This window comes from Bubalus bubalis, chromosome 15, assembly GCF_019923935.1.
Source record: "Bubalus bubalis isolate 160015118507 breed Murrah chromosome 15, NDDB_SH_1, whole genome shotgun sequence".
NCBI classification, from domain to species: domain Eukaryota; kingdom Metazoa; phylum Chordata; class Mammalia; order Artiodactyla; family Bovidae; genus Bubalus; species Bubalus bubalis.
The window spans coordinates 368,853-383,952 of NC_059171.1; the positions used below are offsets into that span (position 1 = coordinate 368,853).

The 15,100-nt window shown below is 43.8% G+C and overlaps 1 protein-coding gene and 1 long non-coding RNA gene across 2 annotated transcripts in view; one reads left to right on the forward strand and one right to left on the reverse strand.

The window, feature by feature from the left end:
- The window catches only part of SNTB1 (syntrophin beta 1), a 253,150-nt gene extending 243,287 nt beyond the window's left edge, over positions 1–9,863 (forward strand). Inside the window, exons 6-7 of the mRNA XM_006074717.4 lie at positions 4,648–4,838; positions 7,869–9,863. Coding sequence (XP_006074779.2) covers positions 4,648–4,838; positions 7,869–7,961 — 284 coding nt within the window. The 3' untranslated portion in view covers positions 7,962–9,863. The remainder of the gene's footprint in view (positions 1–4,647; positions 4,839–7,868) is intronic.
- On the reverse strand, positions 2,621–4,650 carry LOC123329407. Its single transcript, XR_006544796.2, has 2 exons — positions 3,590–4,650; positions 2,621–2,943 (listed from the first exon to the last, which is right to left on the reverse strand). It is a non-coding gene; the product is annotated as an uncharacterized LOC123329407 (long non-coding RNA).
- Positions 9,864–15,100: the final 5,237 nt, after the last annotated feature.

Sequence of the window (15,100 nt, forward strand, 5' to 3'; positions counted from 1 at the left end):
GAGTTTACTCAAACTCATGTCCATTGAGTCGGTGATGCCATCCAACCATCTCATCCTCTGTTGTCCCCTTCTCCTCCTGCCCTCAATCTTTCCCAGCATCAGGGTCTTTTCAAATGAGTCAGCTCTTTGCATCAGGTGGCCAAAATATTGGAGTTTCAGCTTCAACATCAGTCCTTCCAATGAACACCCAGGACTGATCTCCTTCAGAATGGACTGGTTGGATCTCCTTGCAGTCCAAGGGACTCTCAAGAGTCTTTTCCAGCACCACAGTTCAAAAGTGTTAATTCTTTGGTGCTCAGCTTTCTTTATAGTCCAATTCTTAGATCCATACATCACTACTGGAAAAACCATGGCCTTGACTAGACGGACCTTTGTTGGCAAAGTAATGTCTCTGATTTTAATATGCTGTCTAGATTGGTCATAACTTTCCTTCCAAGGAGTAAGTGTCTTTTAATTTCATGGCTGCAGTCACCATCTGCAGTGATTTTGGAGCCCAAAAAATAAAGTCTGACACTGTTTCCGCTGTTTCCCCATCTATTTGCCATGAAGTGATGGGACCGGATGCCATGATCTTAGTTTTCTGAATGTTGAGCTTTAAGCCAACTTTTTCACTCTCCTCTTTCACTTTCATCAAGAGGCTCTTTACTTCTTCTTCACTTTCTGGCATAAGGGTGGTGTCATCTGCATATCTGAGGTTATTGATATTTCTCCTGGCAATCTTGAATCCAGCTTGTGCTTCCTCCAGCCCAGCGTTTCTCATGATGTACTCTGCATAGAAGTTAAATAAGCAGGGTGATGATATACAGCCTTGACATACTTCTTTCCCAATTTGGAACCAGTCTATTGTTCCATGTCCAGTTCTAACTGTTGCTTTCTGACCTGCATACAGGTTTCTCAAGAGGCAGGTCAGGTGGTCTGGTATTCCCATTTCTTTCATAATTTTCACAGTTTATTGTGATCCACGCAGTCAAAGGCTTTGGCATAGTCAATAAAGCAGAAATAGATGTTTTTCTGGAACTCTCTTGCCTTTTTGATGATCCAGGGGATGTTGGCAATTTGATCTCTGGTTCTTCTGCCTTTTCTAAAACCAGCTTGAACATCTGGAAGTTCACAGTTCACATATTGTTAAAGCCTGGCTTGGAGGATTTTGAGCATTACTTTACTAGTGTGTGAGATGAACTTAAAGGAAATGAAGGGTGGGACACACATCAACATGTAGCAGGGTTTCTCCACATTTCCTTCATTTGTGCAAGCATGAAAAATCAGATATTTTGTAGAATTTCTACTGCAGCATCTCTGAGATGATTAACGTCTTTTAAAAACTATCCTGGGGCCTCCCTGGTGGCTCAGTGGTAAAGAATCTAGCTGCCAATACAGGAGACACAGGTTCGATCCCTGGTCCAGGAAGATTCCATATGCCAAGGAGCAACTGGGCCCATGCACTGCAACTCCTCAGCCCGAGCTCTGGAGTCCAGGGGCCAGTCCTGAGCCCCAGGCTGCACCTACTGAGGCCCAGGTGCCCGCAGGCCTGTGCTCAGCAACAAGAGACACCCCGCGATGAGAAGCCCACATGCAGCCAGGAGGAGAAGCCCCACTTACTTCAGCTGGAGAAAAGCCTGCACGGCAGCGAAGACTCAGCACAGCCAGAAATAAATAAATAAAGTTATTTTTTAAAGTTATCCTGCAGATGGCTAGTACTCCCAATATTTTCCAGCATTTTTGAAAATGTTTCTTGACGTGTCACTGAAGTTTTCATTTTTGACACATATTCTGTATGGCAAGCAAAACGAGAGTTTTGAACCTAAGAGTTGGTAAAGGCTCAAGTCACCTGAAAACGAAATTTCCTGAAGTTGTATGTATGATAGCAGAGAAGTGCAGACTCCTAGCAACAATCAGGAGTGTTCTAGGAAAAAATAAAGTGGCCAAAGGGGGTTGGTTTAGTTTACAGTCCATACATTTCATAAAATTCTTCTCTCTATAAGCTGAAATCTACTTTGACAGAAAAACAATGAGGCTGTTGATCGACCAGCCCAAGGAAAACAGCAAAGAATTGTGCGGAGTGAGCTAGCTGGCCAAGTGGTGGGAGAGAAGAGTTACAGAAATGATTGAAGCCCAGTTTCAGACGCAAAGACGCCTGCAGGGAGCTGGGAGGCCGGCTGGCGTTTTCATCAGAGCGTCAGTTAGCTTGATAATGCGTTCAATTTATCCTGTGTAGATTAAGAGCACCTTCAGATAACCGATTCCATTACCTAAAGGCCACAAACACCACTTTAGGTCAATTTGAATGAAAAGGAATCACGATCAGTTAATTAGACCATTCAGTGGCCTAGCTTTAAAGTTCAAAGAGGAAAAGGGAAAAACATGTTTAGAGCCCAGTTGCCCACATTCTGCAACATTAAACAGTGTCAGAAATGAAGATTCAAAGTGTATGGAAGAACCTGTGCGCAGGGCAGGGACAGACACTCCCGTGGAGAACGTCCGTGTGGACACAGCCCGGGGAGCAGGGCGGGAACCCGAACCAGGAGAGCGGCTCTGCCAGACACAGGACTGGGCACAGCGGAGCCGCTGAGAGCCTGCTGTCTGGGGCAGGGAGCTCAGCTCGGTGCCGCGCAGCGACCTAGGGGGGTGGGATGGGGATTGGGGGTCGGAGGAAGGTCTAAGAGGGAGGGGGTATGTGTATATGTAAAACTGATTCACATCATCGTACAGCAGAAATAACACAGTGTAAAGCAGTTATACTCCATTAAAACAAACATAAAAAGCGGGGAAGCCGTCACTTGAGCTGTGCCGTCTCCATGTTGCGGGTTGGTCATCCGTGAACCAGACGGGCGGTGGAGGCCCAGGGCCCCCGAGAGGATAATGTGGGGGTTGCCCAGGGCCTCTGCCCAGGAAGTCTTCGGAAAATGTCAGCCCTTAGTTACAAGTTGAACGATAGCTGCGGCCCTTGGAAGGAAAGAGGATATGTTTTAACTGGTTACAAGCCCCTTCATCCTGAGAGCAGCGAGACAGCCTGCGTGTCCCCCGAACGCCGAGGCCCCGCGCCGCGGTGACCGCAGCGCCTCTGCAGGGACCCCTGTCCCGCCCCTCCGCGCGGCGCGCCGAGCGGAGCGGAGACCGCCGGGGAGGGAAGGGCTGGATCCTGCATTGGAACCACCGGGTCTCTGAGCTCTGCTCTTCTCACTTCTCCTACTAAGCTTCCCAAGGGAGGTAGGGTGAAACTCACTTGGGCTTATAAAGCTGAGTTAGTGATGGTGTAGAGTAATCAATACCGCCTTCAAGTTGACGCCTCCCTCAAAAAGAAGGTGTCTTGGTTTCCCTAAAGAGCTTTCAGATGTATATGAAAGCCAGAGCCAGTTGAGTTACCAGGGTCTGTTAAATGTAGTGTTTTGTAAGGCAGGAAAAAAAAAATCCAATCCGCTCCCTGATCGCCTTTCCCAGAACTCTATGCTGTACTTTTGGGGGCTGTGCCTTTTGAGGGATCTTAGTTCCCCAACCAAGAATCGAACCCTGGGCCTGACAGGAGTCCTAACCATCAGACTGCCAGGGAATTCCCTCCAGAACTCTTTGGTGAAGGGTTTCTAACACTCACAGGTCTTCTGAACAGAAACTTGGAATCGGGAGGCAGGCCTGCTGCTCATAATCGGAAAGGGCTGGTCTCTTTTCCTAAACGCAGCGTGGACCACGGAGAAGTGCTGGCGCCTAACCTGATGGAAAGGTTTTCCTTTTGTCCTCCGGAATCGGGGGCACCTGCGGACAGCCGCCGAGGCTGACTGCACCCTGGGCGGCGGGGCCGTGGCTCCTGCGTAGAAGCTGCAGCAGCCGCTTCTCCAGGACCCGCGATGATCAGATCATCAGAAAATTCAAAAAGCTCGCCTTTATAAAAGGAGCTTTGACTTTTTTTTTAAAGTAAAACTCAGGTTGTTTTTTAACAGCTCGCTCCTGGCTTCTTACATGTGTTTTTGTTTTGGGTAACGTCACTGGGGAAGTGATTGCTTTTTTCATCAGGTGATAGGTGCTTCATTAATTGATTGATTCATTTATAGATTGTGTGTGTATGATGATGAAAACAATGATCAGAGGTAGCTTGCTCTAAATCGAAAATGTCAGGGACTTCTCTGGTGGTTCAGTGGCTAAGAATCTGCCTTCCAGCGCAGGGGACTCAGGTTCCACCCCTGGTTGGGGTACTAAGACCCCACATCCCTGGGGCAACTGAGTCCACATGCCAGAGCAGAGAGAAGTCCTCCGACTACAGAGAAGGTCCCTTGTGCCGCAACTAAGACCCAGTGCAGCCAAATAAATGGTTTTTTTAGTGTCAGATTTTTTTTCCAGCTTGAGACAAGGTCATTGGAACACCTGTCTCCCTAGATATATATCAGATGGTTACATTAGGGCTAGAGCCCAGATAAAATGTAGTAAATCTCAGCAAAAGGAATTTCTGTTTATTTCCCTTCGTTTCACAGGACAAGTTAAGTGACAATGTCATAATCAATCTAAGGAGAACGCTTTCATGCACATTATTAATTTTTACCTTTAGAAAGCAGCTTTGTGGCTGGGCCTGGGGGTGGGGAGACTAGGTTAGAGCCGGGGAGAAGGGACGGACTTCCGCTGCTCATCAGTCACCCTTCCTTCTCTGTCTGCCTCTCCCAGCTTGCACGTACAAAAACCAGGAGTGCCGACTGACCATACATTATGAGAATGGATTTTCGATTACCACTGAACCACAGGAGGGTGCTTTCCCCAAGACAATCATACAGGCTCCTTATGAAAAGCTGAAAACGTCTTCAGATGATGGAATCAGGATGCTGTATTTAGATTTTGGAGGCAAAGATGGAGAGCTTGTAAGTACACTTTTCTTTAGACAGTGTGATTTCGTGTACGCAACTCACCCATACTGGCTTGCACACATAATACTGCCTTATATTTAGTTAGTATTTGATTAACAAAATGCTTATAGGTTCGTGTCTTAATGGATCCTTGAAAAATAGTGATGGCATCCAATTTTTTAAGTCCTTTCCTTTGGTCTCATTTGAATATAACAGAAATATTTGAATCAAAGGAAAGGATCCTTTATATAGTCAGCATTAAATTCTTCTCAAAGAGGGCCCCACCACCATCAAAATGTACCATTCATTGTTTAAAAGCATCTGATCTAAACTGGGCATTGTGCGAGGTGTCAGGGATACACGGATGTAAAATACCCATTCTGCCCATGGTCTCTGAGGTCTCAGCAGTGGAGAAGGTGAAGAGCCCAGAGGGGAAGGGGCGGCCAGGAAACCCAGCAACGCTGGTCGGCTCCCCCGCGTGGAGAGAGGACCGGGCACTGTGAGCTCCTGTCAGGAGGCATCCGGCAAAACCAGCAAATTTGTCGTCAGGGTGACATTTATACCTCTTCTATCACTGCAGATCGCCCATGTGTTTAAAATCATGATTTCCTGCGATCGTTACCGACTACCATATTGAAAAAATGCATTACTCTAGTTCCTCTGAAGGGTGAAAGTCACACATTGCTCCACTTTCTAGCACGGGTGTTCTCAGGAAGACATAGCATCTCATTTAAGCTGTAGAATGCAGAGCTGCAAAAAAGGACTTTCATTTGGAAAAGCCGGTCTCTGTCTAGGTCCTTCCTAGTCACTGGCTTAGTCAACAAATATTTATTGACTCATTCTTGATAACCTGGATGGGGGTGGAATATATAAAATGCAGAGATAAATCTCTAAAAATAAGATCCAGTCACTGTAACTCAGCTATTAGGCTTGCATAACCCTCCCCTCCCCCAGGCCTTCCCTGGTGGCTCAGGGGTAAAGAATCTGCCTCAAGTGCAAGGGCTGCAGGAGACTCCTGCTTTTTATCCATGGCTGGAAAATTCAAGGCTTTTTGCCAGTGAGGAAAAATAACGTATGTCTAAATTTTGGCCTTTCTGCCTGTAATTGCAACCTGACTTGAAAAGACTTAGGAAGGACTGATTTTTCTGCTGTCGATACGTTAGTCTGAGAATCAATTTCAGACACACCTTCCCCAGGATCTAGGTAAGCAACCCCCAGAGGCAGGTGCTAGGGAAGGGAGCAGAGACAAGTGGTAGAAAATGCGATAAACTTAGGGTCAAGAGACCCCTGCTGTCTCTCTGAGTCTGGAACTAACTCATCACGTGTCCTGGGCAAGTCCTCTTATTTCTTTGGCTCTGAGTCTCCCCACCTATAAAACACAGGGACTGAAGGAGGTCATCTTTAAGGTTAGTTTGAAAAGTTATGCTCTGTGTTAGTAAAAGCGAATATGCTGGTGAAATGGATTTCCCTGGCAGCCCAGTGGTTAAGAATCTGCCTGCTAATGCAGAGGACATGGGTTCGATCCCTGGTCTGGAAATTAAGATCCCACATGCCACAGGGCGACTAAGCCCACTTGCTCCAGAGCCCGTGTTCTGAAATAAGAGGAGCCCCAGTCACGGCAAACTAGAGGAGAGCTGAGCACACAAATGCAGCACCTCAGGACACGCCCGGTGCCACCAAAGAAACAAGAGCGAGGATGGGGTCAGGCCCAGAGTCTGGCATCAGACAGGCCTGCATCTGAGTTCATGCTTTCTCTCCACTGTAAGCTGTATGGTCTTAGAAGGTTTTATAGCTTCACCAAATCTTAGTTTTCCACTTAAGACATAGAGATGGTAACAGTAGCTATCCCAGAAGGATTCTGTGAGAATTAACTAAGATAATGTACAGAAAGTATTCACACAGTGCCTGGTTCACACTAAGTAGAACTTAACTTTGCCGGATGTTACTGTGGTCAGGATGTTATTCTCCAGCACCAGAATAGAGCTGGGGATAAGGGGGACGAACTGAGTGCAGCCCTGGCGTATGCACTGCCGTGGGCAAACAGCTCGTGGCAGAGCGCTGGAAGGCACGGGGGCCCAGCCACTGCGGTGGTGCATAGAGGGGTGGGAGGGATGTCTGTGTGCTTACGGCTGATTCACACTGAGGCACAGCAGAAACTCACACAGCACTGTAAAACAGTTATTCCCCACTTACAAAAACATCCTATTATAAACCATCTTAGAAAAGAATATTAATAAAAGAATGTGCGTATATGTACAGCTGAATCACTTTGCTGTACAACAGGAATTAACAACAGTGTAATCAACTATACTTCAATAAAAAGAAAAATCAAAAACGAGATTAAAAAAAAAAAAGAATCAGGAGCAACACAGCGCTCTTGAACTAGGTCAGGTGATGAAAATTCAGCCTGTTTGGCTCTGACCTTGTGCCGGCTCTGTAGGGACGCGGGGAAAACCAGCCTTCAGAAGGAGCCTCCGCAGACGGTGCTCTAGGCGCGCTCGACGCCACGAGCTGTGAGGATGCGGCTGCTCGTAATATAGCTTCTGTATTTTCTGGTTTGTGAGGGATTTTCACCTGCAGTATCTCATTTTAATACTCTACCCTGTAAGTTAGGGTGGACTGAGAATAATTTTAAATGAATTGTCCAAGATTATGTACACACCTGAAAAGTGTTAGAACCGGGACTCACATCTATGATGGGAAACGTAGCACTGTCTCATGCTGCACCTAATTCAACATAAATAATCATGACACCAGAAATAAAAGGTTTAGACAGTCAAGAAGGGCAGCACTGGTACGTGTGCTATTGGTATGTATAAATTTCACAGAACTTATTTTGGGAAATAAGATAGATGAGATGTAAGGAGTAAGTTCAAAGAGTTATGTTTTTTTTTTAATCTCATTGGGGGCAAGGATTTAAAAACACAGTTGCTCCAGTTAACACTTAAAAGCAGGAAGTGCTTGGATCTGTTTGATGTGTAAATCACTATTTTGTGTCAAGCATTCATTTAAAATTTTTCATGTGCTCTTCTTTTTAAATTCCAGCAACTGGACCTGCACTCCTGCCCCAAGCCGATTGTTTTCATCATTCATTCCTTCCTGTCAGCTAAGATTACAAGACTGGGGTTGGTGGCCTGAGCAGGGGAGTGAATTACCTCTGAGCAAAGGAGGCTTCGCTGCCCCCAAAACAGCGTCGTGTCGGACAGCATTCGCAGTGACCACCAGATGCGGCATGTCGGCTTCAGACCCCGAGTCCCACGTAGCAGTGCCCGGCTTCTGTCAGTTTCCACAGCTATAAAGGGTACCCTCAGAAAACACCGCAAGGACTGTCAGAATGAAACGGTTTTTTTAGCACAGTAAAAGGGTAGAGCGGTGAGGCTGATTGGAAATACACAGCACAGCTCTTAGATAATGACAATCAAGGACATGCTACTGAAACAGCATGTGCAGCTCTTAAGCATACAGTTTCTAGGCAACTGGTTCACCTGCTAAGCCAGGGCTGAACAGATGAGAAATGGACGTTTTCCACCAACCCCCCCAACCCCAGGAGTAAGGACCCCTCGTTTTACTGTGGCCCATTTCCTACTTCTGAGTTGACTTCCACTGGTCAGGAAAGGACTCAAATGGAAACCCACCTTTTATTTAAGTATGAAACAGCTGTTACTTTTTCTTAATGAATTACCTTTCAGTGATGTAGAAGGATTCTGCAGTGTTCTCATGAGCATATGATGAGTGGGAATTAACACATCAGATACTTATCTGAGCTGTAAGCCAGTAGATTCTGAGCCAGAGTAGACTGCTTAAATTGCAAAGCTTTGCTGAAGAGTGGTTTGCATGAAAGAATTAATTCTGGGACTACACTTATACCAAGGCCTGCTATTTTAGAGCCATGACTTAGAGCTTTATTTATAGAAAGCAAATTATGGATTTTTTAAAAAAGATTGTCATTTGAGATATATATATAATAATTCACGGGGGGTTAACTTATACCCATTTTGTGGTTTTCAGTGGAAGCGCTGAGCAATGTATTGGCCCTTATTTCTGCCTGTGCTGTATGCATGCATTTTCAAGCAAGTAATAGAGCCTTATATGATTCTGTTTAATACTGGGTTTTACATAGCCAGTGTTATAACCAAACCCATGAATAGCACTCACAGCTCTTTTGGAATTCCAGGGAAATAATACAATGACCTGATATTTTTCTACAAGAATATTTTCAGACAGCATAGTGAAGTCACTCAATCGTGTCCGACTCTTTGCGACCCCACGGACTGTAGCCTACCAGGCTCCTCCGTCCATGGGATTTTCCAGACAAGAGTACTGGAGTGGGGTGCCATCTCCTTCTCTAGAGGAGCTTCCCGACTGTAGGCAGACGCTTTACTGTCTGAGCCACCAGGGAGGTGCCAGACAGCACAGTCTTATTGATTTAACACTTTTGCTTTTATCTTTCAGAACACAGTCACTGAAAACAACCTGTTATTTGATTTTAAAGTCACTTGCCTCAAATCTTGAAAATTAGCTCTAGAATTTCTGTATTTGCAACACTTCTCTCCTCTGTAGTTTACACAGACAAATGTTCCAGGTTAGATTTGTGTGTCTTTTCAGAGAGCTATGCAGAAAGATTTAAAAAGTGATTTTGTTCACTCAGAATCATGTGTTTATGGAGTTTTACTTTAGATCAGCATTTTGTTTTAGATAGGTGTTTCCCCAGAGTAATACAAGTAACATTAATTCAAGTTCCAAAGGGTATTGATTGAATGGTATTTTGTGTAGAGGGAAATAAAAGGGTTAGTAATCAAAAACTGTTTGTTATATACTGCATTAAAAAATGTTAAACAGAGTTCATGGTTGCAGCCCTCTTCACAAAGACTTTATTGCATATTGCAGTTCTGCAGGGGAAATGATCCGAACACACAGGGATGATCCTATGTCATTCCTAACACGTCTACAGAACTACTTTCTAAGACATCTTATGAAACTAGTGTTTAAACACACACACACACACACACACACACACACACACACACCAAAACAATCACTTTAGAAAACATAGCTTTAACACTGATTTTGTTTCCTATTTTAAAATGCTGAAGAGTGAAGTCCCAGCCTCAGTGTTGTAGGAAAGCTTTGATGCATCTGTAAATTGTAATGCACTCTTTCATGATATATTTTCAAAATCACTGGAAAGTTGTTATACAAGAGAACTATACTTGTGTATTGTAAATAACATGAAAATACAGATATTAATGCCAATAGTTCAACAATATGTAATCTAAGGTGCTCCATACTACATGAAGTGTGAGTTAATTACTCATAATTAAGTTGAAAAGGTCCTATTATATATTTATAGACACATTAAAATGATCATAATTACAAATACTATTTCTTCATCACTCGAGTTTTAGACTGATTAATATCTGGGTGGGGTTCAAAAGAAACTACATTCTCTGCATTTATAAAAGTTTAATTTAAATATTTATATTTTAGAAAAATATATTTGAATAAAATCAATGCATTTTCTGAATTAAAATGTTATTAGCAAGAAATAGAAAATTTTACTAAGAACTGTGTATATAAATCATTTTTCTTCCTCAAAATTAAATTGTATCATATCAGAGTGGCTATGATGAATCAATTCAAATATTCATTTTTTTCTCCTTCAATTTGAATTCAACAAGTTATTACTTCACACTGTAGATTTTAATCTTGTCTTGATGTGCGTTATGAATGATGTGAATAACACAAACTCATACATCTGGATCATACCTGGGTACAGACAGCGAATCAACTGAGTCATTTTGGGGGATTTGTTTTTGTCCAGTTCCCTCTGTGATCAACTGTCTCGTATTTGAATTGATGAATTATTAAATTCACAATGTCTGTTCTTTTAGGTGCAAACCAACTCCAGTGAATGATGTCTTAAACTACACTTGGAGGGAGGGAAGCTGCCCAATTGTTAAGAGTAATTAGGTGAGCCCTTTGGTGTGGTGACGTAGCTCTAAACCATCCCATGGGAATTTAAAGAAAACCAACAGGAATACAGATATCAAGTTTCTTTTTCTGCCTTGACTAAGTAGGAGAAACAAAATTATACATCTATTTTAAAAACCATTCAGCCAGAGGCATTTAATTGTATCAACTGATGCACTGAAATGCTGAAAAAAATGCACGTTGCTTTGTCCAAAAGCTTGTTGACCCTGCTTGGTTGAAGTCAAAAGGAACGGTCCTAATGGGCAGGAGTCCTCTACAATTAATGAGTGGGGCCTTTCTGGCCCTTGTTTTACAGCTATTCGATATTCTGTCTTGGGACTGGAGTGGACTGGGGTGAGGACATGCTTCATGAGAGCACCATTTTATAAAATGTGCCTGTTTATAGTGCTGTGGCCACCCTGTAAACTTCATATGTGAGTTAAATAGGTGCTCACTCTGCATGTGGTGGGCTGGCCGGCGCTTTCCTCAGTAGCCAGAGGGATACGGGCACATACAGACACCCCTTGCCCGTCTCGTCCTCGGCCTGGAAAGGGGCCATGGTGGGGGCGGGGTGCCACCTGCTGCTTCTGTGTGCAGCGTTTCATGCTGGGTCGTCACCTGGGCTCAGGGCTTTCAACCCTCATTTTAACTACATTTTCACGGGATTTTATCTATACACCAAGCTCCAAATACTCAAATTTTCTTTAGTACCAGAACTTTGTTTGTGTTCAAGTTACTTGTAATAAAAACAGCAGGCTGGGGTTGAGAAGTCTTTTACTATTTGAAAACCGGAGGAAATATGTGTAAACCATAGATAAGGGACTAGGATCCAGAAACTATAACGAACTCTTACAATTCAACAATAAAAAGAGAAATAAGCCCACTGAAAAGTCCTTAAGAAAGCATTTGGTGGACATTTCCCTGAAAGAAAATATCCAGCTGGCCAGTAAGTGCATGAAAAGATGCTCAACATTACTTATCAGAGAAATGCAAGTCAAAGCCACTATATTACCTCACATTTCCTATCATCTGTTAAAAGATAAATGCTAACAAGAATTAGCAAGGAGGTGGAGAAATTGGAGCTGCTGATGGAAAAGTCAAATGGTATAGCTGCTGTGGAAAACAGTCTGCCATTTTCTCAAAAATTAAACAGAGTTACTATATAGTCCAGCAGTTCCACTCCTAGGCATATACCCAAGATAATGGAAAAATATATGTCTGTGCCAAAACTTGTACACAATGTCCACAGTAGCATTATTCATGACAGCCAAAATGGGGAATCAGCCCAGTGTCCATCGACTGATGAATGCATAAACAACTGTGACAGGGTCATACAATGACATGCTGACTCATGCTACAACACGGGTGAGCCCTGAACACCTCATGCAGAGAATCTGCCTGCCAGTGTCGAGATGTGGGTTCCATCCCTGGGTCAGGAAGATCCCTTGGAGGAGGGAATGGCAACCCACTCAAGTATCCTTGCCTGGAAAATGCCATGGACAGAGGAGCCTGGCAGGCTGCAGTCGAGTCTGAGCCTAAACAAGTAGGAGAAACTGGAGACAGAAGACCACACACTGTACTAGTCCCTGTCCGTCCAGTGTACAGAACAGGCAAGTCCAGTGTACAGAACAGGCAAATCCAGAGAACAGAGGCGGCGGGTGCTTGCCAGGGGTGCACAGAAATGACTGCTCGTAGATAAGCAATTTCTGCTGGGGTGATGGAAAGGTGGGGAGTTAGCTGGTGGCGGTGATTACGCAGCTTTGTGGGTACACTGAGACCTACTCGGTTATATACCATATATTGTGGGTATACTGAAACCTACTCGGTTATATACCATAGGGCGAATTGCATAGTATGCGAATCACATTGCCAATAAAGCTAAGACTTGTGGGCTTTCTGTGTATCCAAAGTCACAGTCTAGTCTGTCAGATGAAAACCACACCCACCAGACAGGGCTTCTTCGGCTGTCAGTGCTGTGGGGCAACACCCTGAAGATTCACAGAAGTCCTTTTGTCTTGCTGAAAGGGTTTAAGTATTTCTAAGGTTTTAATGAAGCATTTATCACTGCACCTTTGGTTTGATCTTGAGGCTCTTACTTACGTGGAGAACCTTTTGCCACTGGAAATGAAGTGGGAAAACATTTTATTTTCCAATCCAGAATGTTCCAAGTCTTCTGTATCGCCTCAAAATTCTGCTAGAAAACGGAAGATTCCCTCCTCTAGTTCATGTATCTTGTCCTGTGCCTTTATTGTTTTCAGCCGAACAAGCCAACAAACGGCTCACTGGCACTTTTAGCATTCTGTTTGGAACTAACCTTAACTATATCCATGAGTTCATGTGGTACCACTTCTCTTTTCAGGCTGTATGTGTGTGCTTCAGCAAAGCGCAGCCGCTGCTCCTCAGCTTGGACGAGGGGTATCTCCTTGCTGGAGCAGCCGTGAAGAGATAACCCACGTCCAAGGTAAGAGAAGCCCAAGTAAGACAGTAGGTGTTGCGAGAGGCATCAGAGGGCAGACACACAAACCATAATCAAAGAAAACTAGTCAATCTAATCACACGGACCACAGCCTGGTCTCTCAATGAAACTAAGCCATGCCGTGTGGGACCACATGGATATCACCAAATGGTCAACACTGAAATCAGACTGATTATATATTCTTTGCAGCCAAAGATGGAGAAGCTCTATACAGTCAGCAAAAACAAGACTGCGAGCTGACTGTGGCTCAGATCATGAACTCCTTATTACCAAATTCAGACTGAAACTGAAGGAAGTAGGCAAAACCACTAGACCATTCAGGTAGGACCTAAATCAAATCCCTTATGATTATACCGTGGAAGTGAGAAATAGATTTAAGGGACTAGATCTGATAGAGTGCCTGATGAACTATGGACAGAGGTTCATGACATTGTACAGGAGACAGGGATCAAGACCATCCCCATGGAAAAGAAATGCAAAAAAGCAAAATGGCTGTCTGGGGAGGCCTTACAAATAGCTATGAAAAGAAGAGAAGTGAAAAGCAAAGGAGAAAAGGAAAGATATAAGCATCTGAATGCAGAGCTCCAAAGAAGGGAGCTCTTCTTTGTAGAGATAAGAGATAAGAAAGGCTTCCTCAGCAATCAACGCAAAGAAATAGAGGAAAACAACAGAATGGGAAAGACTAGAGATCTCTTCAAGAAAATTAGAGATACCAAGGGAACATTTCATGCAAAGATGGGCTCGATAAAGGACAGAAATGGTATGGACCTAACAGAAGCGAAGATATTAAGAGGTGGCAAGAATACACAGAAGAACTGTACAAAAAAGATCTTCACGACCAAGATAATCATGAAGGTGTGTTCACTCACCTGTAGCCAGACATCCTGGAATGTGAAGTCAAGTAGGCCTTAGAAAGCATCACTATGAACAAAGCTAGTGGAGGTGATGGAATTCCAGTTGAGCTATTTCAAATCCTGAAAGATGATGCTGTGAAAGTGCTGCACTCAATACGCCAGCAAATTTGGAAAACTCAGCAGTGGCCACAGCACTGGAAAAGGTCAGTTTTCATTCCAATCCCGAAGAAAGGCAATGCCAAAGAATGCTCAAACTACCACACAATTGCACTCATCTCACACGCTAGTAAAGTAATGCTCAAAATTCTCCAAGCCAGGCTTCAGCGATACGTGAACCGTGAACTTCCAGATGTTCAAGCTGGTTTTAGAAAAGTCAGAGGAACCAGAGATCAAATTGCCAACATTCGCTGGATCATCGAAAAAGCAAGAGAGTTCCAGAAAAACATCTATTTCTGCTATCTTTGACTGTGCGGATCACAATAAACTGTGGACAATTCTGAAAGAGATGGGAATACCAGACCACCTGACCTGCCTCTTGAGAAACCTATATGCAGGTCAAGAAGAAACAGTTAGAACTGGACATGGAACAACAGACTGGTTCCAAATAGGAAAAGGAGTACGTCAAGGCTGTATATTGTCACCCTGCTTATTTAACTTATATGCAGAGTACATCCTGAGAAACACTGGGCTGGATGAAGCACAAGCTGGAATCAAGATTGCTGGGAGAAATATCAATAACCTCAGATATGCAGATGACACCACCCTTATGGCAGAAATTTAAGAAGAACTAAAGAGCCTCTTGATGAAAGTCAGAGAGGAAAATGAAAAAGTTGGCCTAAAGCTCAACATTCAGAAAACTAAGATTATGGCATCTGGTCCCATCACTTCATGGGAAATAGATGGGGAAACAGTGGCAGACTTTATTTTTGGGGGCTCCAAAATCACTGCAGATGGTGACTGCAGCCATGAAATTAAAA